The sequence below is a fragment of the Crocuta crocuta genome, unplaced genomic scaffold (genome assembly GCF_008692635.1).
Source record: "Crocuta crocuta isolate KB4526 unplaced genomic scaffold, BGI_CrCroc_1.0 scaffold288, whole genome shotgun sequence".
In the NCBI taxonomy this organism is placed as follows: Eukaryota; Metazoa; Chordata; class Mammalia; order Carnivora; family Hyaenidae; genus Crocuta; species Crocuta crocuta.
The window spans coordinates 4,217,908-4,245,763 of record NW_027532607.1 but is presented as its reverse complement, the minus strand read 5'-3'; the positions used below and the strand labels follow the sequence as shown (position 1 = coordinate 4,245,763).

Here is a 27,856-nt window from a genome sequence, read left to right as displayed (position 1 = left end):
CGTGCCCGCCCCGTCTTGTCCCCTCCTCGCGGTCTCTCTCAGAGACGGAGGGTGACTCCAGGACCAAAGCAGTGAAGGGACTGGTTCAAAAGCTGTCAGCCAGATTCTTATGGTCCTGCCTCTACGTCACTTCCCACTTTTGTGTCCTCCCAGAGCAATAGATTGTGTGTGTGTGTGTGTGTGTGTGTGTGTGTTTCCCGGAGGGGGCTGTATGTGTGTCAAGGGTGTGCGGTGTGCATGTATGTGTGTGTGTTGGCAAGAAGTGCCTGAGTGTCGGGGCCTCTTCTTGGCCAGGTCCCCCTCCTTTTCTTTCTTGCCCCCTCTAGGCCCAGAGGTGGGAGGAAGGCGGCACCCCCCATTCTCTCTCCTCCTTGGAGCCCCCAGATTGGCACTGACACCAGCCACCACATACTGCCGCCACAGTTCCAGGGCTCAGTGAGCACAGCCACCTCATCCCAGATTTTGAGGAGGTGGCCCAAGTGGCCCAGGTGGCTTCCCTGAAGCCATATGGTGGCAAAAACACAGGCTGCGCCCACGGCTGTCCGCCTCCAAAGGTGCTCTCTGCCGCGGCCCGTCTCCCCAGAGGGAGCCGTACAAGGCCACATGCAGATGTTTTCGGTCCCTGGAGCAGCTACGGAGTCCAGGGCCCTGGCTGAACCAGGATTCAAATCCAGGCAGCTTGGCTCTGCTGACTCACTTAAAATAAGATTAAAGTAAGTAAGGACAGCAGGTGGCTGTGTCTCACCTCTCAGACCAGCAAAGGTCCAGCACTTGGATATCAATTAGAGGCTGTGGATACCCCCCATGGCTGTACTCGTGCGTGTGTGGAATGGTGTGGACACAAGGCGGTCCCTGGCGACCATGTCCCAACGGAGGGCTGGCAGCCACCTGACGTCCACAGCAGAGGCCTGGTTAGACGCCCACGCAGCGGGTGCTCTGTGCACCAAGAAAGACAAGACAGCTCTCTGTGGCCTGACACAGAACCGTCTGCCAGGTGGACTCTTAAGTGAAAAGGCAAAGGGACAAAGAGTATTGTGCAAGGAGAAAAAGAGATGTGTGTGTATATATGAGAGAGAGACAGAGAGAGAGAGAGAGAGAGCAATAGAGAGGGCAGGAGGGAGAGAGACTAGATATCACAATGATATAAGAAAGAACAGGGGCGCCTGGGCGGCTCAGTCAGTTAAGCCTCTGACTTTGGCTCAGGTCATGATCTCACGGTTTGTGAGCTGAAGCCCCGCATCGGGCGCTGTGCTGAGAGCTCAGAACCTGGAGCCTACTTCGGATTCTGTGTCTCCCCCTCTCTCTGTCCCTCCCCTGCTCACGCTCTGTCTCTCTCTGTCTCTCAATAATAAATAAAAACGTTAAAAAATTAAAAAATAAATAAAACAAGAAAGAAGATAATAGTAACCACCCTCAGGGGGGGAACTGGGTAGCTAAGTGCCCGTGGTTTACTGGACACCTCATCTGAACTTTTACTTTATTACCCATTCAAAACCATTTACTTAAGAGAAAAGTTAGCAACCAGAGTAAAGCAATACTTATCCAAGGGAGGGTGGACACAGCCTCTCCTCCGCCGTCCTGTCCTTTGTCCAGCTGTGGGTCTAACGTCTGCCTCCCTCCCTCCCACCCCATCTCCTGCCTCTCTTTCAGGCCTCAGTAACATCATAGGCATCATCGTCTACATTTCCAGCAACACCGGCGACCCAAGCGACAAGCGTGACGAAGACAAAAAAAACCATTACAACTACGGCTGGTCATTTTACTTTGGAGCCCTGTCCTTCATTGTGGCCGAGACCGTGGGTGTCCTGGCTGTGAACATTTACATTGAGAAAAACAAAGAGTTGAGATTTAAGACCAAACGGGAGTTCCTCAAGGCTCCCTCCTCGTCTCCCTACGCCAGGATGCCGAGCTATCGGTACCGGCGACGACGCTCAAGGTCTAGCTCGAGGTCCACCGAGGCCTCTCCGTCCAGGGCGGCGTCTCCGGTGGGCCTCAAGATCGCCGGGGCCATCCCCATGGGCGAGCTGTCCATGTACACGCTGTCCAGGGAGCCCCTGAAGGTGACCACCGCCGCCAGCTACGGCCCCGACCAGGAGCCTGGCTTCCTGCAGCTGCACGACTTCTTCCAGCAGGAGCTGAAGGAAGGCTTGCACGTCACCATGCTGAACCGGCGGACCACCCCTGTGTGAGCACCCCCTCTCAGCACCGGCCTCTCCCCAGAACAGCGGTCTCGATCCCACAGGAGGGCATCTGACCCTTAGGATGGACCAACAATGGACTGAAGCCAAAACCCAACCCTCCCTCGTCTCCAGAAAGTGTCGTGGGCTGGCTTGGGGTGAAGCTCGGGGGGACGGGAATTGGAAGCTGAAGGCTGACTTTATCCCCCCGAGGGGGCGTCTGATGGCCCAGGATTCTGAAATCTCCGGAGGCTGCATGGCCTTAACCAACCTGGGAAAGCAAAATTGAGCCATTATCTCCTCTTGGAAATAATTCTTGCCAGAAGAATGGGCTTTCAGAGCCCTCCCTCCCTGCCTGGGTTGAGGGGCCACCGGGAGAGATTCACCAGGCACATGGGGACCTTTGGACACTGGTCAGCTGCTGTGTCTGTGAGCAGGAAACAAGGAAGCCGAAACGTGCCCCGTTCCTGTCTGTCTCTTGCCCGCTCTCTCTCTATCTCTCTCTCTCTTTCTCTCTGGCAGTGGCCAGTTGTTGAAATAACAGTGATCCTGAGGAGAAAGCCCTGTGGCCAACTGGTGCTTTGGCCTTTGTGCTATCCTGGGGCTGGCTTCCCTCAACCTGAGGAGACCAGAGTCTGGAAGTTTCCATGGGTCTGAAGGACGGTGTCCATATGGCCTCTTGCTGTGTCCCTCCCCACACTGACCCTCCTCAGAGCAGCTCTGTCCTTCCTCGGGGAGCAGAAGGGGCAGACCTCCGTCACCACCGGCGTTGGGTGACAGGAGCCTGAACTTCTGTTCAAGAAAGGGAGACCCGAGGGTGAACGGCGGTCAACACATCAGAACAAACATCCATTTCCTAAGTGGTTATTAATCATGACGATCGCAAGTAAAGGCCAGGGGAGCGAGTTACCCTCAGTTCTTCGTCTTAATGACAGCAGCAGCAGCCCCTCCCCCACACCCAATATTGTCATTTATCCTGCCACCTCTCTGAAGGGCTCAGGCGAGGGAGGTCGGGCAGTTTGGATGAAAACGCCACGCTGTGCTTTCCTTCCTCGTCACGAGAGGGACATCTCAGCATCTGCCTCCTCGGTTCCACACTGGACGTTTTCTTCCAACCACAACCTTCTCTTCCCGTCCCGATGCAAGTGGAGAACATGGAAGCGTGTGTGGGTTCTGAAGAAAAACTTTCCGGAACAGGGAGCTCACCCTCTTTTATAAAAAACACGTGCTTTCTAAAGACAAAATCCTTTCTTACTTTTTGAGACTTGGTCATCCGATCTCGAGCAGTCATCTGTGGGCCCGGTAGCTGTCATCCTTAGAAGTGACAAGTGAATTCTTACCTCAGCCACCTGCTCGCCGACCCCCCTGGGCGGACTCAGCCCCTAGGAGTCGAGATCTGGGTCATGGTCATCGCCATCATCCTTCACCCCCAGAGAGGACATCGCCCCGGGGACCCCTCACCTGACTGCCCGGGAACGCCGGCCAGCTGAGGCGCGGTGTGCCGGGGACCCTTTGCGCTTGCTCGAAACCCCTTCCTCCCATTGAGGTTGGCTTTGTGTGGTGGTTTGTCCAAGCATGTGCAGCAGTGAGTGCTGGAGCGTCAGGCTCGTGGCCTGCCCTGCTGGGGTCCAACCCCATCCCGTCCCGCCCCCACCCCTGCCCTGACCGCCCTGGGCGCCCCAATCCCCTACCTGTGACACCATCTTACCAGGCTCGAAGGAAAGGGGGCAACCTCTGGGAACCCATCACCCAGCAAGGTCCCCAGACTCTTCTGTCACTTCCCAAAGCAAGGCAGCCATGCTGTTTCTTCCACATAAGTCACCTCCACACCTGCTGCCCTGGAAGTTTCTATCATTTCATGGAGAAAGCTGTGTTCCAATGAATCCTACCTCTCGCCCAGTCCCAGGCAGAGAATGTGGGGCCCACTCTAGGGACCAAGAAAGCATAGAAAGCAGCAACAAGGAAGGACAGGAGAGCAGGGAACGGAACAACCTCAGAGCCCGTGGTCTTCATAGCCTTTCTCCCCACCCCGCCCCAGGCTCCTGGACCCCCTGCCTGGTGCGCCCCCCCTGCTCACCGCCCCTCAGCCAGGGACGCCTGGGGAAGTGGGCGGAGCTAGCTCCCTGCCACCTGTCAGTCTGAGACCCTGCGGAGGGGGACGCAGTGGCCTGTGCCCACCTCCTCCCTTCCCACCACCCTCCCCAACCAGCCCCTGTGTGTTTCGCCAGTTAAGCACCTGTGATTCCTGTACCTACTACTGGTTTGGGGTTGTTAGTTCTGTCTTTTTTTTAATTAAATAAAAACCTTTTTGAAATGTTCTCTTCTTGATGTAGGGGGGGAAGGGGTAGAGCTCCCTTTGAGGCGTTGTGGGCACTTAGGGCAAATGGTGTCCCTTCTGGGGGACACTTCTTCCAGGAGAAGAAGGAGGGAGGGTGGACCCTGTACTGGCCAAGGTGGGCTTCTCCGGCTTTCGTCCAGGTCACCAGCCGCCTCCCTGGCACCGCCAGCTGGTTTCAGACTGCTGAGTGGTACCGTCAAGGTGTCTTTTGACAGATGGGCTGGAAGCTGGATAGGCCACCCCTGGGTGTGATGCGGGCACCTGGGCAGATGAGCAAGCCAGCCCTGCCTTCAGAACCTGCCGGGCGGGAAGCAGCCAGGCAGAGCCAGAGGCTCAGAGGCCCTAAACTGCCTGGCGGGGTTTCTAACAAGTCCAGCCTCCCTTCCCCTCCAAATTCTGAAATGATTAATAAGTAAAAAAGGCCAAGTACCAAAATGACTGGTAAAGCTGGACCAGAGAGCGTGGCTCCAACCAGAGGCCAAATGGAGCCAAGCCATCGAATCTCAGGCCCAGCAGCTGGCTGCCACTGCCCCCAGCCACCAGGAGGAGTCAGAGAGAGGGACCGGGTGGCCCCTCCGGGCAGGACAGGGCTGACACACTGTGACAGGCCCCCGCGGGCCACAGTGGATGCCTGCTGTAATGCAGCAGGTTCACCCCTGCGCGGGGGGCACTGGCTGGATGCCAACTCTACCCTCTTGGGAGGCATTACGAGGGATGATTGGTGTCCTCCGCCACTTCTGCCCGAGCTACAGTCCAGGGGACACGTACATCCAACTACACATTCCCAAGACCTCGAGTTTTCCTCTTGAGCATCACAGGGTCTGTTGCTCCTCCTGGAAGCCGGAGGCACCAAACTCTGAGCGTCCAGAAGGCCTTTCCTGGTTCCAGCAAAGGGAGGCCACGTCCCCGCTCGCGTGGCTGCAGGAACCGTTCCCAGCCTCTCTGAACGTTCACCCCTGGCTTTTTAGCCCCCTTCCTCCCGCCTGGGATGGGTATGTGGGGAAACTGATGTCCCAAATGCGCTGAGCCACCAGGTGCCNAGAAGCCGGAGGCACCAAACTCTGAGCGTCCAGAAGGCCTTTCCTGGTTCCAGCAAAGGGAGGCCACGTCCCCGCTCGCGTGGCTGCAGGAACCGTTCCCAGCCTCTCTGAACTTTCACCCCTGGCTTTTTAGCCCCCTTCCTCCCACCTGGGATGGGTATGTGGGGGAACTGATGTCCCAGATGCGCTGAGCCACCAGGTGCCAGGGCCCGGTGAGCTCAGCCCTGCACCCCCACCAACTGACCCCCCACCAGGCTCCAGACTGAAGGCTCTGCCAGCCCGAGCCAGTGCTGCCCGGCACCAGCCCCGCGTGCCAGACCTGCTCTGTCTCCTGTTTATTCTTAGCCCTCAGGAAACTCTGTCTCAGCACAAGAATCCCATGGCGGTCCGGGCAGGGTCCGGCCTCCAATGTGGGGCTCACGTGGTCATGAATTTCTGTCAAGTAAAAACTCGGTCTCCCTAATTTGCAGGGTTAGATCCACAAGAACTGATACAGAAGCAAATGTTCTCACTCCCTACCCAAAATGCCGCTCCAAGCCCCCCTCCAGCCCAGAAGCCCNACGGCCTCATTCAGAGCTACAGGACCGTGTCGTGGAAGCTCATTCTTCTTCAATAGAGGCTTCCGAGGTTGCCCTGGCATTGACATCCACGGGGCCAGTGGGAAAGACAGAGGACAGGTGATCACTCATGAGAGTAGGGGAGTCTTGTGGGGAGTTTTAATGGGTCAGGAAGTTGTGACTTTCCCTTCTGCTCATGTGCCGTTGGCCAGAATCCAATAACACAGTCACATCTCTAAGAGCAAGGGAAGATGGGAAACGTAGTCTAGCCCAGGAGGAAAGGAAAACAGTTTAGGGAAGAGCTGGCCAGTCTCAGTTCCCTGGGCTATGTCCCTCAGTTTCCCCCTTTCTTCCCTCCCCCATCACCCACCAATGCTCTCGGGAGTGCCAAGGCTCGGTCTGGGACTGCATCTCCCGGTGCGGCCTGAGCCCTCTCCAGCTCTGGCGGGATGTCTGGCCTCCTCTCTGCTCCAGATGCCCCATCCGTAAAATCGGTCTACGCTCCCTTCTCTGTAGATTTGGAGGAATTGGCTTGAACTTGTGCCCTGAGCTGAACAAGAAGCAGAATCACTGGACATCGTGGCCAGCGGGAGTGGTAGGTGCCGTAGGAATCATCCCATTTGATGTACTCATCCCAGAGGAGGGATAAGCCAAAAGAAGGAGGGAGGGATTAGGGTAGAATCGGAAGAAGGAAGGAAATACTTTTTGAGGATGTTCAGAGCACTTGTGAAAGGGAGATGGTACTCGCCCAGTGGTTCTCAAGCAGGGGTGATTTCATTCTCCCAGGGACCCTTGCCAAGGTCGAGAGACATTGTTGGTTGTCACAGCGTGGAAGGGGGCTGCTCCCGGCATCTAGCAGGGGGGAGGCCAGGGACGCTGCTAAACACACTATGACACACACAGCTCCTTCACCCCACCCGCCAAGAACGACCTGGCCCCAAACATCACTAATGCCGAGGCTGAAAACCTGTGCGTTGGCCTGACTTTACAGTGAGGGAGACTAAGGCGCTGAAGGTCAAGGTCACTGGTGCAGGATCCCACACGGCCTCCTGATACTTGCATCTAGGCTGTAACGTGCTAGGAAAACTCACTTGTTTATTTCCAGGATTGCCTGTCCCTGCAACTCCTTCTGATTTTTGCCTTTTTCCTCTTTGCTTTTGAGCCAAAAGTTTTGGAAGCAGAAATTGGTTGCTGAAGGAGGAAATGGGAAAACGGCCACGTGGCCAGGGTGGAGGCGGGGGTGCCTGGGATTGGGGGCAAGAGGCTAACTGAATTCAACCAAACAGGTAACTGGAGATCAAGCCTAGAAACCTGGCCCGGCTCGAGGCTGGGACTCCACACCTGCGGCGCCCTCTGCCCGCACCCCTGCCGGCAGCTGCAGGGACGTGGCCCTGAGCCAGAAATACCAATTCACGGACCAGCAGCACCGGGCAAGTCTCCCAACCTCCCAGAGCTCCCGTTCCCTCCTCGGTCAGATGAGGAGGTGGCACTTCCGCTCGCCCAAGGGCTGTTGGGAGAACGAATAAAACTTGACCTTAAGGAAACGTCCGTAAATATCCGAGCTCAGCAACGAGCATGAAGAGTGAGCTTTCAGGAGTGTTTGCTGACTAACAACACATAAGGAGTTTCCAGATGGACTGTTCTAAAACAGCCGTTGGAGGTGGCGTGCTGAGGGTTTGGTTTGTGAGAAACCTGTCGCCCCGTTGATCCAACACGGGGCAGTGCTCCCCAGGGAGGGCTCCTGCCCCAGCTGCCCATTCATCTCCACCCTCTGGTCTCCAGGCCACCGGGTGGAAGTGGTCACAGCTGCCCCGCGGCTTTTGCCTTCTCAGCAGGTCCCCCCAACCTTACTGGGGCCTTCCCAGTTCCATGCAGGCTCTGCAGGCTGCAAGAGCCCAGTCCTGACCACTTTCAGGTGCCCTGGGTGCTGGGCTGCACGGGAAGGTCTGGGTCCTTAGTGTGGGGCTAGCACAGATGAGAGGCCTGGGGGGGCGGGGAAGGGAGGCCTCCCTGCAGGGAGCTCAGAGCCCCCACGTGACTTCAGCTCCCTGCACTGGTTCCTAATATAGCGCCCCGGCTGCCCAGCCCTAGACTTGAGGGGTGGGGTGAGGGACGGAGGGCAGGAGAGGCGCTCAGGGACCTCACAATCCAAAGGCGGAGATGGGGCAGGCCCACCTGATACAGATATTTTTAAACTTGCAGCCTGCGATGAAAGAGGGTTACAAGTGCTTTTTTTTTTTCCTCGTGCTTACAACTTCAGGCAAAGGACCTTGGAAGGACCTATTTCCTGACCTTTGTCCCCCGATACATTTTCTCAGACACACTAACCCCCGAGGGGTCGCCAAAATCCACAAATTAAATTGCAAAGAGCCAGGTCCTTTTTAAAACAAATGATACTACGGTTTCCTAATTCTAAGAGTGTTCCATTTTACCTTTAAATCTTTTTTATAGTTTATTTATTTTTGAGACAGAGACAGAGCATGAGTGGGGGAGGGGCAGAGAGAGAGGGAGACAGACTCTGAAGCAGGCTCCAGGCTCTGAGCTGCCAGCAGAGAACCCAATGCGGGGCTCAAACCCACGAACCGCAAGATCATGACCTGAGCCGAAGTCGGACGCTTAACCGACTGAGCCACCCGGGTGCCCCTCCATTTTACCTTAAAAAAAAAAAATCTAAAAATACAGAGAAGTTAAGGAAGAAAACACTATCAGCCAAAATCCCACTACCCACGACACTGACCCAGGTGTACCCCAGTGTCTGTCGGGATGAGGCTTAGTCCCTGCCTCTGGTCACCATTCTTCACCATGGGAATCTTCCCATATCTTTACCTATTTCTCAAAGGCGCAATCTATAATGGCTGCGTAGACAGAAATGCCACCAGCTCTCTAACCAGTGTCCTAGTGCCGAGCATCACTTATTTGCTCCCTAGAACTTTTGTGGTGTCTGAATGGGGCCGCAGGGCTGGGATTCTCAGGATATATTTGGTTAAGATCCAGTGAGTTCTCACCATGAACTTCTGGCTCAGATTTATCCTAGAGGCTGATGAAAAGGTAAGTTCCTTGTCCCTGAAATAGACTCAGGATTTTGTCTACATACACACCTGGATGTCTGGGCTGAGATGATAACGGCCTCCCCTCCCCAGGAGCTAGTAAGCAGCTTCGTGCCAAGTTCCTCTTGAAAGGCTGGGGCTGCTTCATTCCACCAAGCCTCACATTTAAGCACCCTCAGCCAAACTGAATGGAATTCCTTCCACCCTCCGAGCGCATCAGTCAGTAGGGCTGAGTAACAAATTGCATCAGAACTCAGGGGCGTTAAACAACCGTTAAATATGGTCATGGATTCTTATCTCTGCTTGACAGAGACAGGATCAGGATGGCTAATCTCTGCTCCACAGTGGCTGGGGCCTTGGCTGGAACACTTGAGGGTTAGAGGCTGGAATCATCAGGAGGCTAATTTGCTCACATGTCTGGCGGTTGACGTGGGCAATTGACAAAGACTGTAGCTGCAGTTTGCAGCCTGAATGTCTACACCTGGCTTCTCTGGGTGGCCTGAGGTTCCTCACAGCATGGTGGCTGGGCCCAAGGGCCAGTGTCCCTGGAGCAAGAGAGAAAGGCAGAAGCCTCAGAAGTCACACAGCATTACTTCAGCTGCACCTTGAGGGTGAAGACTGTCAAAAGCCTGCTTGACTTCAAGGATAGAGGAAAGAGATTGCACTTGTTCATGAGGAAGTGATAAGGTTTGGAAGTATATGTGGACCCGGAAATGCTTCTGTGGCCGCTTTTGGAAGATGCACTCTCCCCTCCCCCACCGCCAGCCCCCCACCCCGCCCAGGCTCTCCAGTACCTTGCTGGGCTCTCAGCCACCCTCCATCTCCACTGTGCCCTCTGGAACCCCCCAAATTTCCACCTCCTGGGACACATAAAACCAACCTCTTTCCCAAGGATACGTCTTCCCCTGGTCCTCCTGGTGACAGTTGTCCCTTCTTCCGCTGGGGCTCCCTGCCCAGGTTCCCAACGTAACATTCCTGGCTGCTCGGCCCCATGTTCTGTCCCAAGAGGTGTGGGGCTGCAAAGGGAGAAAGAATCCGAGGCACCTCAGGAAGACCGGGGCAGGTACACTGGATGCAGGTACTTTTAAACTTGCAGCTTCCAACAAAACTGCCAGTACAGCCTCAGGAACAGAAGTCTGTGGTCAGAGAAGGTCATGAACTCATATCCTTGAACTTGACATAGCAAGGGGGAGGGGTCGTGCTGGCACCTGCAAACCATCATTGCTCCACTCTCCTGGGGCGGAGCCTTCTCTGAGGGCCGGGGGTCAACCACCCTGAGCCCCTTCTCATCACGGTTGTCTCTCAAACACCTTCCTGGCCACCTCTTCGTGTTTCTCAGAGGCTTCACCTCTGCACCCCAAGCCCTGCACCTCTGCACCACCCGCATCTGTGGGGCCAACCACCCCCCCACTCCCTGGCCTCACAGCTCTCCGGCCTTCTCGCCTCCATTTGTCTCCAAGCTGGATCTTGGCTCCACCCTGGACTGCCCCCCACTGTCACCTAAAGGGACAGCATCCCCCTCTCTGACCACAGCTGCCACTGCTCCAGCCCCTTCACTGCCTTACCACCGCTCCACCTGTTCTCAAACCTCATCAAGCCCCCCAGGGCCTTGACCTCTCCAAATTCTCCCATTACATTGACCTTCCTAGTTGCAGGACCATCAAGAGTCACCACTGAAGCTCATCCTTGCTGACGCCCCCCGTTGCCTTCTAGCTTTTCCCTCCTGGAAGACCCCGGCCCTCTTAATCTCACCTTCCATCTTCTCCTGCACCCGAGCTGCAAGCTAGAGGCCAGAGAAAACCAAACAAATTGTAAATCGATGCATCTGTAGGCAGATAATGGCCTCCAAGGATGCCCGAGTCCTAATCCCTGGAACCTGCCAATATGTCACTTCACATGGTAAAAGGGACTTTGCAGATGTAATTAAAGTAAGGATCTTGGGATGGGGGGCTTTTCCTGGATTATCTGGGTGGCCCGGAGTCATCACAAGTGTCCGTATAAAGGAGAGTCAGGGGAGACATGATGACCGTAGCAGAGGTCAGAATGGAGCGATCGCAGGTCTCGAGGACGGCAGAGTTCGGGGGTCCCCTGGGCTCGCAGGATGGAATCAGGGGCAGCAACCCTGATGCAACAAAGGGTCTGAGTTGAACGGTGCAGGGAGGCAGATGAAGTGGGTATAAAGAGGTTGGACCCATTGGGTGACACCGTGCTTTTTTTATAGTATCTTAAGATCAAACGCCCAAGGCCATTTCGCAGCCTAATTAAGGCTGAGCTCAAAATTGGATCAGCACATTGCCGAAGAGGACTTATTCAGCCCCTCCCAGGCGTGCCCTGGCCCCAGCTCCCAATGAGGTCCACCTCTGGGAGATGTTTTCTTTCCCTGGTCCTTCTTGGGAAAAGAGCAGTCATTTGGGACAAATGAAAACTGGTTCATCTGGATGAGTAAAATAGAGACAAAACTCCCGATTAGCTGAGTGCGGCACATCCAAAGATTGTGGCAAATGTTGGCTGGCAGGATGCTGCTTCCTTTTGAACTTGGCCACAGAAACAATGATGATGCTCTCCTAGGGTGTCCCTCAGCGCCTTGAGGTAAATTAGCCATTGCTGTGAGCTGTCCTGGGTCTGTCCAGCTGCCATTTCTAATGTCCCTGTGGCCTCAAGCCACATAGAAAAGTCCTCTGGTCCTCTGGACCATCTGGTGGGGCAAATTATTTGAGCTTCTGTCGCTTTCTTCTTTCAGTCCATCTGTCCAGCCAGCCAGCCATCAGTCACTCAATAAACATCTGTGAGGATCCCACTCTGGGCTCAGATCTGGGGATGTCCTCTGAGGGCGCCCAGAATACGTCCATAATAGAGGGTCTCACTGTCCAGAAGCTTAGAGCCCATCAGAGAAAGCCGGCCCATCTGTGTTCTGTAAACAGTAATAATAATAACACGAGCCACCCCAAATCAGCTGCCTACGTTAGCTCAGGCCACTGTAACGAAATACCATAGACTGACTTAAACAACAGAACTTTATTTTCTCAGGGCACCTGGGCGGCACAGTTAGCCCAACTTTGGCTCAGGTCACCATCTCACAGTTCGTGGGTTCGAGCCCCACATCCGGCTCTGTGCTGACGGCTTGGAGCCTGCTTGGGATCCTGCGTCTCCCTCTCTCTCTGTACCCTCCCCTGCTTGTGCATGCACTGTCTCTCTTTCTCTCTCAAAAATAAACATTTAAAAAAACAAAAAAGAAATTTATTTTCGCATGGTTCTGGAGGCTAGAAGACTTAGAACAGGGTTCTGGGAACAGCCCTCTTCCTGGGTTTTACCTTCTCGCTGGGTCCTCATGTGGCAGAGAAAATGACAGAACAAGCCCTCTGGTCTCCCGTCTTTGAAGGACGCTAATTCCATCACGGCGGCCCCATTCTCCTGACCTCATCGAAACTAATCACTGCCCAAAGGTCCCACCTCCAGATACTGTCACATTGGGGTTTGGATTTCAACATGAGAATTTAGCAGGGTACATAATTCTGTCCACAGCACCTAACACGGGCTAAGCCAGTAAAGAGCATTATCTCTGACGGCTGCCAGCTCCCCGGACAGCCGGCATTGCCCTCATTTATAGACATGGGAGGGCGGCTTAGAGGGGCTGATGAGTCCCGGGGAGCCCGGCTGGGTCGAGCAGGCTCTGGTCCCTGGCAGGCTGGGTCCCGCTGCCGGGAAGCCCTCCTTCCCACGCCCTGGAACGGGGAGGGTCCCCGCAGAGGGTGCCGGCGTCCCCCAGCCCAGGGTCCCCACCAAACACCGGCATCCACGGAGCCCCTTCCCTGGCCCGGCAAGGTTCCAGAGAGCCGCACAGGCAGCCTGGCAGTGGCCTTGAAGAGCAGAAAAGGTCTGTGTGAAGGAGCTTTTAGGCACGGGGCGGGGGGGGGGGAGAGACTCACCCACACACCCCTGCAGTCACCCACATCGTGGCAGATTCACACCAAGAGGACTTCAAAAGGAAGAGGCCGTCCAACTTTCATGCTCTGCCCCCCATGCTGCTCAGGCCTGCCCCCCCTCAACACCCCCACTGAGGGAAGGTGCAACCCGGCCCCGTGATGGGCCTGCAGTGTGGCCTGTTGTTGCTGGTGATGCTGAGTGGACCCCACGGGCCAGGCCCCACTCAGCGCCCTTCCCAAGGCCTTCGGCGGCTCCCGCATTGGAGAGCTCAGGGTGCCCACCCCCACCGCACCAGGAAATTCGAACTACATCGCTGTTTCTTCAAACGACTTCCGATCTACCGGTAGTGCTGAAACTAAGTAGTAATACAGTGCTTCTTTCTAGATATTCTGTCTTAAACCACCGGAACCTTCTTCTCGCCCGCCGACTGCTGCTTCACTTGTGCACCTGGCACACAGTGGGTCTGCCTCAGGTTACCCCACGCCCCCCAGGGGGTACCCCAGGTGCCTGGCGCTTGAAGCGGGGCCCACGGGCCATGTGATGGGCCGGGGTCCTGTGCCAGGCCTCTGCTTCAGGTGCTCTGGGTGCCCTGGAAAGGGCCCGCCTGCCTGGACACAGAAAGCTGGACACAGAAAGTCAGGGGGCCAGCCCCCACCGGGGGACACAGGCAGGAGGCAGGGAGGGAAGGGGAGCACAGAGGAGGGAGAAGCTCTCAGGAGGTTATAACCTGGATGGGAGGCTGGTCTGCAGCCTGGGAGGTGAGCTCTAACTGCTGCAGGCAGGAGCGAGGCCTCAGCTCTGGGCTTGTTCGCAGGGCAGTCCTGGCTCCGCGCACCCTCTTCCGAGGCTGCGGCTCCCTCCTCTCAGTCCCGATGGGGCTCAGGACACATTACTCCAAATTACGGCTCCCCAGCCTACTGAATATTTTAGGTGGAAGGGATTTGAGGAACGGGCCAGGACGCCGCCCCACCGGTCTGCCCTGAAGCCACTCACAAGACCCTCATGTGGGAGACGCCCTTCATGAACCCAGAGGAAAGGAGTTCCCGTCTCCCCAAGACCCCAAGAGAGATCTATCTAAATGAATAGACTTGGCTGCTTCCCTAGTTTACCACTCTTAGTTCCTAGCTTTCCATTTTCCTATGATAGTTTTCCACCGCTTTCTGCTCCTCTTCCCACCAGCATAAACACACTCAGATTTAACCATTTTGAGGGTCTTCGTTTCCCATGCCAAGGCTCACATGTCATGGAAAACTTCTAGGAAATAAGTTTGTGTGGTTTTTTTTTTTTTTTTACATTTAATCATTTTTTAGAGAGAGAGAGAAAGAAAGAGCGTGAGCAGGGGAGGAGCAGAAAGAGAGGGAGACACAGAATCTGAAGCAGGCTCCAGGCTCTGAGCTGTCAGCACAGAGCCCAACGCGGGGCTCGAACTCGCATAACGCGAGATCGTGACCCGAGCTGAAGACGGACGCTCAACAAACCGAGCCCCCCAGGCGCCCCTCTATGTGTTTCTGTTGTTACGGGAGCCCGAGCCAAGAACTTGGAAGGGCAGAGGAAAAGGATGCTTTTGCTCCCCTGTAATTGCAATAGATTTTGACCATTCCTCCTGGCTCCAACCATTGCTTCTGAGTTTGGACTCTGGCTTCCCCGTTTACCAGCTGCGTGACCTTGGGCAAGTTGCTTCTGTATCCTTACCTGTAAAATGGATGTGATCCTTGCACTCACCTTATGGAGTGGTGTGAAGCTTAAATACAGTGTCATGGAAAGGCTCAGCCCAGCACATGATAGATAGATAGCAAACACTCACGGAAGATGGGCTATTCCCATGACGGGCATCACCGTTCACAGTCTGTGACTCCTAGACACAGACTGTGTCTCCACTCNCAGCCCAGCACATGATAGATAGATAGCAAACACTCACGGAAGATGGGCTGTTCCCATGACGGGCATCACCATTCACAGTCTGTGACTCCTAGGCTGGACACCTCCATGTTTCTCCACACACAGGCAGAGTACTTCCATAAGCTACCTCAACCTGAGGCCAGGATTTTGAAGCTCCAAACCTGCTCAGCTCAGGGGTCTATTTCTGGCCATACATCAGGCTCTTGGATAGGCCCCAAAAGAGGCAACTGGTAAACCGAGAAAGAAGGGGTGCAGAACGCAGGACGGGGGAGGAGGCTCATGGGCCGGCCCAGCTTTCCTCTGCTGTATTCACACACCCATCAGCCTCTCAGTCTTTGGCTGTAGAACAATCTACTTCTGTCCTTTTGTACTGAAATACATTTACTTTGTCAATGAAATCTTTAATAGAAGTAAAACTAAGACGGTAAAAACAAAACTGCAGTCAGGTTCCGCCGGAATCTCTGTCCTCTCTGAGCCATTCTCTGGCTGGCGAGTATTGGAAAGGTGTTAAAGACTTGCCAACCCCAGAGCTTTTCTTCTGGGCCCAGCAGGGGGGATGGGAGGAAAGCCGAAAAGGAATCACCATTTTCATCCGGGCACAGCGCTGGGCAATGCCAGGCCCAGGAAACACCTGAAATCCTCCTGCAGGTTGGGGATGGGAGAGGGTTTGAGGCTAAAGCCTGGGAGGTGGGATCCCCAACGTGTCCCCGGGCAGGGTCCGGGGTCCTCCAGACTCCCAGGACAAGGACCCACTCATCCCCCCTCCCCCACTGGTGACTGGTCTGCCCAGTATGAGAGCACAATGCTGTGGCACCTGTGTCCCCAGGGTCCCCTGCCCTCACCCACAATGTCCCCTTATCCTGCAGCCCAGAGCAAGCAGGTTCCCACTGTGGCCTGCCCCTCACTGCCTCCAGCTCAGGTATTCGGGGCTGCCAATCATGGAGGTCTTGAGTCAATATCTAGAGCCGTCTTTCCTTGCCTCTCCTGAAGGTATTTCTGGTCCCAGGAGGGAAAGAAAGTCCTGAAACCTGAGGAGAAGCTATCCTTGGTGACATGCCCGAGAAGTGCATTAATAGAAGCCTCCCTCAGGCCCCTGACACGTCTGGACAGCTGCTCAGTCCCGTCTGGTGTCCCTCAGCCCCAAGGCCAGCCCCCTCTGGCTCAGCCGGACACACTAAACTTAGCGTCCAGCCCCAGCTTGATAATCGCCGCCACCTCCCCGGCCTGGCTGCCACCTGCCCGGGAGACACCGCCACCGGGCCGTGCCGAGGGCGCCCGCTCCCCCGCCACCGCCATGTCCCAGACCAAAGCACCGAAGGTCCGCGCGACCCTCTTCTGCATCCTGGTGGGCGTCGTGCTGGCCATGGTGGCCGTGGTGACTGACCACTGGGCGGTGCTGAGCCCCGAGGTGGAGCACCACAACGCCACCTGCGAGGCGGCCCACTTCGGCCTCTGGCGGATCTGCATCAAGCGTATTGTCATGACGGACAGCAAGGACAAGACCTGCGGACCCATCTCCCTGCCTGGGGGTAACGTACCCACTCTCTGACCCCGCGCCCGCCTCCTGCCCTCCCTCATCCCCCTGGAAAGGGTGTCCGTGGGAAAGCCCAGGAAGAGCGCCCACCCCCCTCCCTGTGCCCAGGGAAGAGATCCGAATCACATGTGTCCTACTGGAGGCCAGAGACGACTTATAAAATGAGGGCGTTTGTCTTTAGCTACTTCCGTCTTGCTGAGGCCTCGGACTTTTCACCCAGAGCAAAGGGCTGCACAGGTGGGACCCAAGGCTCATGAAGGAATCCGTGGATCTACCAGACCAGAGGCTCCCGGCCCCCGCGGCGGCCCCTCTTCTGGGTGTGCGTGGCCCTGCTGTCCCCCTGCACAGACGGGCTCAGTGACCCTACAGCCTCGCGCTGAAGGGACACGTGCGGTTGGCACGTCACTCCCCAGCCTCCAGGCTGGGTGTGAGGCAGGATCGGCCACAGCATGTACAGGGCGTAGTGCAAAATGAAAACGTGGGGCTCCTTGTAATGGTTTTTAAGAATTTCAAGATGGCGGCAGTGAGGCATGGAGTCCCTTCTGTGTGCGGGGCCTTGGCTGGCTGCACTGGTCACACACCTGTAAGGCGGTACCTGGTTGTAGATGAGCCACCCGCTTCTTGTCGGCACCATCGCTCTTGCACATCCCCTCTTAGCTCAGACCCCTTCAGGGCTGGGAAGCCTTTCCTCCCGCTGCGGCTTAGGCGCACTCCTCTAGTTCCTACTATGTGGCTGAGCTGCACATCAAAGGGCAGCTCCTTGTGAAGAATACCTGGTATTAGGGGGACCAGTCTACTCCGCAAATGTGGGGCCTCCTGCATTCATGGCGAACAGCACATGCTGAGCAAAGTGCCTTGTGTGGAGAATCGAAGGTCTGGGCTCCAGTCACACACTGCCCACGACGCCCCAGTGGCCACGGGGGCAACAAAGGATATTGTAACTTGTGCTTGGTGCTTGGGCTCAGCAGCATCAGTCCCTTCCAGGGCTTCCAAATATCACTCTAAGGGGGCAATGGACCAGGCTGAGTGCGGTGTCCCACCTGGTTTTCAGAAGTATTCCGTCCGCCATCAGACTGGGTGTTCGCCGAACCCTGCTTTTCAAGGAAGTCACGGCTAAGTCCCCGGAAGCCTTGCAGGCTGTGTGTGGGACAGAGGAGCCCAAACCCCATTCCCCCACTTCTCCTTTGCCTCCTCCTTCCCCTCCTGCTGGCTCTGGGAAACCTCTGCCTTGTTCACACCCCCTAGATACTCAGAAGACTTGTAAATACCCAGCTGTCTTAGAAACACTGAGCCCCGGGGCTGACTTCTTTAACAGACGTGGACATGTGCTTGACGGGTATCGCAAGGCTCGCATGCCCCTCAGCCACGGCCGAGCACACCCGTAAACAGATGCATCATCCAGCCAATTCCCCAGGCAGGGCAGGGCAGGGCAGGGCAGGGCAGCGCAGGGCAGGGCAGGGCGAGGCCGATTCTCTACGGGCCACGCATGGGAATGCATGTTATGGTCCTGTCCATCTGTCCTCAGAGGCCCTACCTTTTAAAGTCTGGTGAATTTACAGAGCAGATGAGCAGGGAGGCGAGGCAAGTCCATACAAGGAAGAGACAAACTAGTAGAGGACCAGCAGGCATGGTTTGGCTTTGAGCCTGACAAGGCAGAGTCTATCTCTATGCCTCCTTGCTCTGGCCCGAGGGAACCCTACCTCCCACACTTGTGAGCCGGGCCCTTCCCCAACAAGCTTCTGAAGTATGTTCCTGCTTTCTCCCTTCTCCTTTCTCTGCAGATGGACATCTTTTTCTTTCCCCACCCACCTTTTCTGTGGGATTGCTCTTTTCTAGAAAGAGGACTAGAGCTCATATATGTTCTCTCAATTATTATTAATAGCAATAATAATAACCACAAACACGAATATCACACCATCTGCCAAGTATTGTTTTAAGTGCCTTCCATATTTTAACTTTGTAAAAAAAAATTTTATGTTTATTTATTTGAGAGAGAGAGAGAGAGAGAGAAAGAGAACATGAGTGGGGGAAGGGCAGAGAGAGAGGGGGGCCTGAGGATCCGATGCAGGCTCTGAGCTAAGAGCAGAGAGCCCAATGCAGGGCTCGAACTCATGAACTGTGAGATCATGACCTAAGTTGAAGTCAGACGCTCAACCGATTGAGCCACCCAGGTGCCCTCATAGTTTAATTTTGAATGACATCAGAAGAAATGACAGACTAAGAATCTCCAAAAATCCTCTTCTCCATAAATACAATGAGAACTTTGGCCCAAATGGTCAGAATAAACTTTCTCAGAATGCTGGAAATGAACCAATCTCGTAGCAATCCAGCAAGTGCTCGTTCAAGAAAAATAGGTGAATCTCAGTTAGAGTGGTGAGTTTTGTGGCACTTTAACCTGCTCTATTACTGTCCCCCGACTCCCCAACCCTGTCATAGCCTTGAAAACCAACAGCTCACAAACTGAAAATTGGGCAGCCTGGAAACCCTCAGAGGGGACAGACAGGATGGATCTCATTCCTAGAGAACTGTCGCTATTGGATCTGTCTGCTGGTTCCCTGGAAGACCCCCTTGCAAGGCTGTCTTTACTTGACCTGATGCTGAGCTCATCCGGTGCAAACAGTCTTTTTCCAAGGGGACATTTGTCAAAAACAACTAGAAAACAATTGTTTAATAGCATAACTTCCTAGGACAGTAGACCCCAGTTAGGGCAAACAATCGGCTAAGCAAAAAACTGGAGAATGAGATATCCAGAGGTGGTTTGGAAAGCTCCATCCTATTCCTGAGAATTTAGAAGGCCACGTGCATGCACAGCACTGTATGGTGCACAGGAAAGCCCTGAAAGGGTCCTCGGTGCTCACCTCGGGCTGATCCTGAGGCTGTGGGTAAGCAGGAAGGGAAGGCTAAGGCAGAGATGGAGGCTGCTTGGTGGAATGCTTAGCTCTCTGCTTAGCCCCTCAGTGAAGACTGGGAGATGTACCAGTTCCAGGCATTTTACCCAACGTGAGTTGACTGCCAAGCTAACTGAGCAGAGATTTCGGTGTTCACACGTGACAAAGAATGCAGACTTTACAAAGTTAATTAAGAGAATTCACTAAACAAACAGTAACAAAGAGCAAACGAGAGCAAACCCTGCGGAAGCGGGCATGGGGTGGGGGGACTCTGATTTCCAGAGTTGCTCATTATATTATTCACATTTTCCAGCTTTAAATTTAAATTTTATTTTATTTTTTTGATGTTTATTTATTTATTTTGAGAGAGAGGGAGAGCACAAGCAAGAGCAGGGGAGGGACAGAGAGAGAGAGAGGGAGAGAGAGAGAATACCAAGCAGACTCTGCACTGTCATTGCAGAGCCTGATGTGGGGCTGGAACTCACAGATCAAAGAGTGGTTGAGCCAGAATCAAGATTCAGTCACTTAACTGACTGAGCCATTCAGGTGCCCCTGAATTTAAATTTTAAATTAAAAAAAATTCACAAGACATGCAAAGACATAAAAAAGTATGGTCCATATACAGGGGGGATAAAACCAGTCAACAGATCCTTAAGAAAGCCAGATACTGCACTTAAAGACTTTAAATCAGCTATTTTAGATACATTCAAAGAACAACAACAAAACAAAGCCTGAAGAACTAAAGATGAGAATGATGTCTCATGAAACAAAGAATATCAATAACGAGATAGAAATCGTTTTAAAAGGACCCAACAGAAATTCTAAAGTTGAAAACTACAATAATTGAAATGGAAAACTCAATAGCAGGTTCAATAGCTGATCTGAGCAGGCACAAAAAGGAATAAGTGAACTTGAAGACAGATCAGTTGAGATTAGCTGGTGTGAAGAACAGACAAGAAAAGAAAAAGAATGAAGAAAAATGAACAGAGCCTCAGAGATATGTGGAATAGTATCAGATGAACCAATGTACACAGAATGGTGGTCCCAGAAGGAGAGGAGACAGAGAGAGAGAGAGAGAAAGGAGCAGGAAGGATGTATGAAAAATAATGGCTGAAAAGTTTCCAAATTTGACGAAAAACATTAATCTACAAACCCACAAAGCTTAATCAGTTCCCGTAGGATAAATCCACACCTAGACACATCATAATCAGAACTGCTAAAAGATAAAGACACAGAATCCTGGAAGGAGAAAGAAATGACTTTTCGCATACAAGAGATCCTTAGTAAGACTTACAGCTGATATTTTCCCAGAAATCATGGAGGCCATAAGGCAGTGGGACAACAAATATAAATATATATACAGTCATCTAACCCTCACAAAATCCTCTATAAGGTCTACACTATTATCATCTCATCTAACAGTAAAGAAAATGAGGCACAGACAGGTTGAGTAACTTGACCAAGGTCACACAATTACCATGGCAGAGTAGCCAGAGATCACAGCCCTAGAATTCACCTTCTTGGTCACTACATTATACTACTTTACAACAACCCAGTAAGGATGCTGTCATTCTACAGGTGATTATCATTCTACAGGTGGGAAAACCGAGGCTCAGAGTGGCCTTCCCAAAGCTAACCATCTCACAAGTAGAGGTTCAACACTCAAGCCTCTCCAGTCCAGTCCCATACAATACCGCCCACTGTACATACAAACACAGCTCCTCAAAGCTGCTGATTCAGACAAACACAGAAGAGGCCAACCTTTGACATGGCATGGTTTAGAAGAAGCTGGACCAGGAGCTGGTTCAAGAGAGGACACTTTTCAAGGTCCCATTCGGCCATTGATTGCTGGCGGCTCTAAGGATCATAAATTGTCTAATTTGGTTTTTCTGCTGACCCAAAGAGTTTTAGAAAGACTGTCATGTACACGATTGATATCTGAGGTCAATTCCAATGCCTTTAGAATGACAATAAGGTCTCCCCCCATGTCAGGAGAAGCTGACTGCCTGAAAGCCCAAGTGAATCATCCCAGAGGGGTCATCCCCTGACCTTGGACTAGGTAGAATGTTATTTCTCTCGGGCCCTGTCTCTTTAGGCTAAGATAACAGACTGCCACAGGACCCCTCTGCCTTATGGCCCTTCTTCTCTTCCAGCACTTGGTGCAGGGACTGGAGCCACATGAAAACATGATGGTACAGACCCCAAGGATTTCAGGCGCCTTCTTTCCCATCCACATGAGCCCATGCTGGAGACCCAGGCTACAACTAGACTTCCCCCCATCCCATAGAAAAGCAATGCTCTGACACTCTAGGGTTGGGTCTTGGGGATTTGTCCAACCCATTTGATAAAAGTCTTCCATCAGAGGGGCAGGGAGAGACAGAGCACAGAGAAACCACTGCCAGGAGCATCCAGAACTTCTCTTACAAAAAGGGTCAAGACAGCCCTGGCATTCATGCAAGTAACAAGTGAAATATTTTTCCAACCCCGAAATCACTAGTTCTCTTGGTTTTGTATCAGTTAACAAGATATTTTTTAATATATTAACGTGTACATCAGCCAGCCATGGGTACACTGATACATTCTCAGTGATAACCCAGAAGCATCCCATAACCGTGTAAGTTAGCCCAACAATCAGGGAAATATCTGCATTAACTCAAGTTCAGGTTGGAGTTGAATGTGCCTTCTGTTCCGGTTCTTTGAAATTGGCACAGTTAGATATAGTTCTGTGTAGTCACTCCTTTACCCAGAGTGTTTGGTTAGCCAGAATAGTCCAACCCCAGTCAAGCTCAATAGCTGAATTCACCACATTTTTTAAGGAATAACTCATTTAACTTTCTTTTTTAATGTTTTATTTATCCTTGAGAGAGAGAAAAACAGAGAGCACGAGCAAGGGTGGGGCAGAGTGAGAAAGGGACACAGAATCGGAAGCAGGCTCCAGGCTCTGAGCTGTCAGCACAGAGCCCAGTGTGGGGCTCGAACTCACAAGCCGTGAGATCATGACCTGAGCTGAAGTCAGACGCTCAACTGACTGAGACACCCAGGAGCCACCTCCCCCATTTAACTTTTAAGACCACTGAGTTTTATGACTTTTCATGACAGACATTTCTGAAATACAGAGAAACAGAAATACAGTTTAAGTTTATTTTTTCAGGGGGAAGGAAGAGAGAGAAAGACTGCGAGCGGGGAAGGGTAGAGAGAGGGGTAAGAGAGAGAGAATCCCAAGCAGGCTCTGCACTATCAGCGCAGAGCCCGATGTGGGACTTGAACTCACGAACCAAGAGATCATGACCTGGCCAAAATCAAGAGTCACTCACTTAACTGACTGAGTCCCCCAGGCGCCCCCAGAAAGACAAATATTAAAATCACCACAAGCCATTTGCAGAGACAAAAGAGGTTGGAGGAACCCAGAGTTCCTAATTATTGGCCCCAGATCGTCACCCTGACATTGCCATCTCCCCTGGCTGGACCCAGAGCACTTGCTTCTAGAGCTGTAAGCCCTGAGCACTGCATTGTTGGGATGGGAGCCGGGGAAAGGCAGGGAGGGGTACCAGAAAGGCAGGTCAGAACCTGCACAGTTGTCACAGAGCTGCCACTGCCCCTCTCCTCCAAGCCCCTCACCCGTGACTATGTGGCCCACCCAGAGCCCCTCTCTGATGTCTTTCCTTTCCAAGTTGCTCTCGATGCTCTGTTTACCCAAAGCACCCAGACAAAGGGGCAGGCACAGAATCTGCCCCCTCAACAGGGCCCTGGGCGTTTCCCGAGTGACACAGGCAGATGCCCCGCTTGGTCTTTCCTGGACAAGTGTCTCGTTGGTGCCGGACGTGTCCCAGAGTCTCGCGTCCCCCCACCCCTGCTGCAGTCATCAGGGACCACAAAGGGGCTTGCTGACTCCCGTGGACAGCCATGGGGTCCTGGAGCGGACATGACCCCTGGGTTCAGGGTAGAAGGCATTGGCCTTCCTCGTGTGCTAAGTTCAAGGGAGGGGACAGGGCTGGCCCACCCATTCTCAAGCCCTGGGCTCCGCTATATCAGAGAGAAGCTGAGACTTCCAGATGCCCCGAGCGGGAACCCCACTCCCTGGGGACCCTCCGTCCCTGCACACGACATCATTTAATGAGGGAGGCGTGCACTTGGGCCACTGAAGGAGGAAATCTCCCCTAGAAAATGCACAGGCTGGTCTCCCCAGCCAGCGCCCCACTCTGGGGCTGAGCTAAGAGGGTTTCTGCAGGCAGTGGTCTGTCTGTCAAGAGCGGAGCCTGGCGGTGACCCGGTGGAGGCTGATACGCAAACAGGACCTGTGAAAGAGTTGCCTCAGTGGCCCAGAACCGCCAGAGAACTGCGCTCCAGCCAGGCTCCGACAGGCCTTTATCTCACAGCCCTCTGCTCCCAAGGCTTTTAACTCAGATTGCGAGTGGTCAGGGAAGCAGCTGACCGTGAAACACACTTGAATTCAGTCAATTCTTTTCAGAGGGTTTTCAATGACAACCGAAATTGCCCCCTTAAAGAACGAAACAGAAATGTTCCTTTGTCCAGAGGGAGACACATGGAGACTTACGACATAGCACGAGCCATTCTGAAGCAGTGATTCAAGAGCATCTATAGCTAATAATCTAACAAATAGAAGAGGGTTGCATTGTGCTTTAAAATAGCACCGGAAGCTGTGAGAGAGAAAAACGCAGCATTAATTCTGACATCACCGCCGGCAGTTAGACACCCCAGGTAACTCCGCTCGAAAGGAAAGTGATTTAAATATAGAAGCTCAAAGACAAGGCTGTTTACCTCTCAGAACATTTACTGCTGCTAAAACAGGCTCATCTCCAGGGGTCATTTCCTTTCTCCGCCAGGGAGTAGCAATAACCCTGATGTTGGGGGTCGGGGGAAAGAGTGGGAGGCCATAGGCTTAAGTGGCAATAAGATGATTTAAGTCAGACAGAAGAAAGCCTGCATCCCAATGAAAGCTAGGACTTTGGAAACACCTCAAGTTCACTTCCACAAGGAACAGACATCAATAATCGTATTCTCGTAATTTACATGTAGCCCAAAAGGGAAGAAATGAATGCACATACTATACACCATCTAAACTAGGAGTGAAGGGGCCACGGATCCACAGGAAAAAGAAAGCAATGAAGGACATCCCACAAATAAAAAGCAACCCAATTTGATTTTTTTTAAGAAACTATTTTTTTAAAAAAACCATTCACCTACTTCCTAAAGAAGGAGTAAAGAACATTGAACTGTTTTCAATAAGCGAGAAGAACTCATTTGGTTTTAAAGTATGTCAAGTTACAAGAGAAATTAAAGGAGAAAAATGGAAGAGAAATTATGCCTGAAATTGTATTTAAAACCAGCATGAATTTCTTTGTTCTGGGTCCTTCCCCTGGCCCCCCACCATCAGATCCAGATTTTCGGTCCCGCTGTTCACAAATCTTCTGTGGCTTTTCTGACATTTATGATGTAGAACAAACAGCTCGCCGGGAAGTGTTGTCTGGGCCACGGTGTCAAGGGCCCAATGAAAAGACATATGGTCACATTTGGCCCTTGAATGGAGGTCTCTACGCTGCACCCAAGTCCATCCAGATGACCTACTCAGAAAGGCTCTTTGTGGGGCATTTTAAGGGAACAGGGCTTCCCAAAGTGGCGGAACATCAGAATCTTCTGGAAAGCTTTTGAAAAACATCCTTCCCCATCAGTCCCAGTGTGTCAGAATGGACCTGGATAGTGACAGAAAACACAGCCCTAGATTTTGGTGTGACCAGGCTTTCTCGGCCTCTGCTATATTGATATACTGGGGCGGGTCAATTCTATGTTGTGCAAGGCTGTCCGAAGCTGTAGGCCGTTGAGCAGTATTCCTGGCTTCTCTCTACCCACTAGCACGCCTGCCAGCTGTAACACCAAAAATGTCTCCAGACTTTGCCCCACGTCTCCTGGGGGGCAGAATGAGCCCCAGGTGAGAAACACAATTTGGCCCTTTGTTGATGGTCTTCCCTGTACCCCCTGACAAACTGAGCGCTGAGCCTCAGTTATCCCATCTGTCTAATGGGCTGAGTACCCACAGTACTATATGCCCACTTGTCAGCGTCAGCCTTTGCTTCCTGAAGATCTCTTGGCTTCTTAAAAAAAAAAAATTAAGTTTATTTATTTTGAGAGAGAGAGAGAGAGCACACAAGCAGGGGAGGGGCAGAGAGAGAATCCCAAGCAGGCTCTGCACTGTCAGCAGGGCTCAAACTCACCAACCTGAGATCATGACACGAGGAGGGAGAGTTGGACACTTAACCGACTGCGCCACCCAGACGCCCCAAGACGGCTTCTTAACCCCCTTCCCCTACTGAAATTTTCGTCTAAGGGTCCGAGAAACATGTGTGTTTCAGCCCCGATTCAAGGTGAAATCGACCTTGACCGCCCTCTTTTCCTGGAGCCTCTGGCCGGGCTGCAGCCCCCATCTCTCAACTCACAGGCCGCCTCCCTCCTTTGCAGAGAAAAACTGTTCCTACTTCAGGCATTTTAACCCAGGCGAGACCTCAGAGATCTTCGAAGTCACTACTCAGAAAGGTGAGCCTCTGGGGGAAATCAGGGAGGGGAGGGGAGGGGAGGGCGACCTCTGTCACAGGCTGCGGAGCCAGAAAATCACTGGGCACAAAGGATTCCCTTACCTGGTACCTGGATGGCAANGTTCCCGGTGCCCCACACCTGCCCGCAGAAGGAGTACATCTTCCCACCGGGCCTAGGGAGGCGGGAGCGACGGGGAACTGGAACGAGTCCTCAGAGCCCCTGCACGGGTTTTCAGGGCTGGTGGCGCANGGTCCGGGAGCATGTGCGCCCCGGGGGCCTTCCCGGAAGCACCTCGGCACGTGCGCGAAGACCCCTTGCACGGCGTGTGAGCTCGCACACTCCCTCGGCAAGATCCCCACGTGCCGCAAACTGCGCGCACGCACACACGCACACGATCACGCGCGCGGCCCTGCGACAAGCCACGCTTCCCGCGGCCGCTTGGTGTCCCAGGCCAGACCACCCAAAGCCATCTGCCCCATGGCTCGCAGGAAGCTTTCCGTTCCAGAAAGGTCTCCGGCCACATGGCTCCCGCCGGCTTCACAGGCCTCTGCCCCCCTCCCTCCCCCGGAGGTTGGGACCCGCAGCGCAGGGCCCCACGCAGGGCGTGGGAAGGGAAGGTCTGTTGCCACCCCGGCCCAGCCCCTGACCCGCCGCGTGACTCTGGGAGAAGGGTTTCGCCTGGGAACCTCAGTGTGCTCTCCAGTGAAATGGGCGCAAGGGCGCGCGGCACTGCGCCCTCCACCCCCACCCCTCCAGCCGCACCTGCCCTTCTGTCCCGCAGAGTACAGCATCTCGGCCGCCGCCATCGCCGTCTTCAGCCTCGGCTTCATCATCATGGGGACCAGCTGCGCGCTTCTGTCCTTCAGGAAGAAGCGGGATTACCTGCTGAGGCCGGCGTCCNGCCTCCGTGTGCCTGGCACAGTGTGGGGGGAGGGAGGGTAGTGACTGCCCCGCGCTTTGCTAACGCAGCGAGCGAGGGAAGAGGCGCGGCCGCTGGGCCCGGGGAGGGGGCGGTCTGGGCAGGGGGCCCTGAAGGCCAGCCTCGGCCCGCAGGTCTGTGCATCTTCGTGTCGGTGGAGGTCACGCGGCAGTCGGTGAAGCGCATGATCGACAGCGAGCACACCGCCTGGATCGAGTACTACTACTCCTGGTCCTTCGCCTGCGCCTGCTCTGCCTTCATCCTCCTCTTCCTCGGCGGCCTGGCCCTGCTGCTCTTCTCCCTGCCTCGAATGCCCCAGAACCCCTGGGAGTCCTGCATGGACGCCGAGCCCGAGCACTAGCCCTCCAGGACCACCCCCCCCCCCCCCCCCTGCCGTTNNNNCATTGGGGCTTTCCCCTCGGGAAGCCGAGCCTGGCCCAGAACGTTCTAGACAGGAGGCAGGAGCTTCACCTCTCCCCGGTCCCACCTACCCCACGACAGCCACCGCCGCCGCTGCTCTCTCTGAGCCCTTCTCTGGGCTATGACAGGCTCCCCCCGGGAATCCAGCGAGTGGACCTGACCCTGACTTGCCCACGTGGGAGGGAGGCAGGCAAGGCAAGGCTCGCAGGTGCACAGGTGAGGGAGACCTTCCCCAGGAGGTCACAGTTGTCCCCACTGAGCCAGGTGTCTTTGATAAGCTGGGCCCGGTTGCCCTCTGTTAGCCCCGTAGGGACGCCTTGTGCTCATTTACCAATTCTGGGCTTTGGCCCCAGGGCCAACCACTTCCTCCTTCTCTGGGACAAGATACACCCTTTCCAGTGAACTGAACGTCCCCTCCTTGGTTTCCAAGATGCCCGAGGAGCACTTTTTTTTTTAACTGCGTGGAACCTGACTGTGGTTTGAAATAAAAGCTCTTTGAACACGTATTTTTTTTCCTTGCACCTTGCACAGAAATTGCTTGGATTCCTGACCACGCCCCAGGGG

At 53.9% G+C, this 27,856-nt stretch overlaps 2 protein-coding genes across 2 annotated transcripts in view; both read left to right on the top strand.

Moving 5' to 3' along the window:
- CACNG4 (calcium voltage-gated channel auxiliary subunit gamma 4) overlaps positions 1 to 4,495 on the top strand; it is a gene marked incomplete at its 5' end in the record, with an annotated part of 61,229 nt that extends 56,734 nt beyond the window's left edge. Inside the window, one exon of the mRNA XM_077780360.1 lies at positions 1,651 to 4,495. Coding sequence (XP_077636486.1) covers positions 1,651 to 2,189 — 539 coding nt within the window. The remainder of the gene's footprint in view (positions 1 to 1,650) is intronic.
- Positions 4,496 to 16,276: 11,781 nt separating this feature from the next.
- CACNG1 (calcium voltage-gated channel auxiliary subunit gamma 1) lies at positions 16,277 to 27,233 on the top strand. The gene is made up of 4 exons (XM_077780455.1): positions 16,277 to 16,511; positions 25,879 to 25,953; positions 26,735 to 26,854; positions 26,989 to 27,233. Exons 1-4 carry the CDS (start codon positions 16,277 to 16,279, stop codon positions 27,231 to 27,233), a joined length of 675 nt encoding a protein of 224 aa, XP_077636581.1.
- Positions 27,234 to 27,856: the final 623 nt, after the last annotated feature.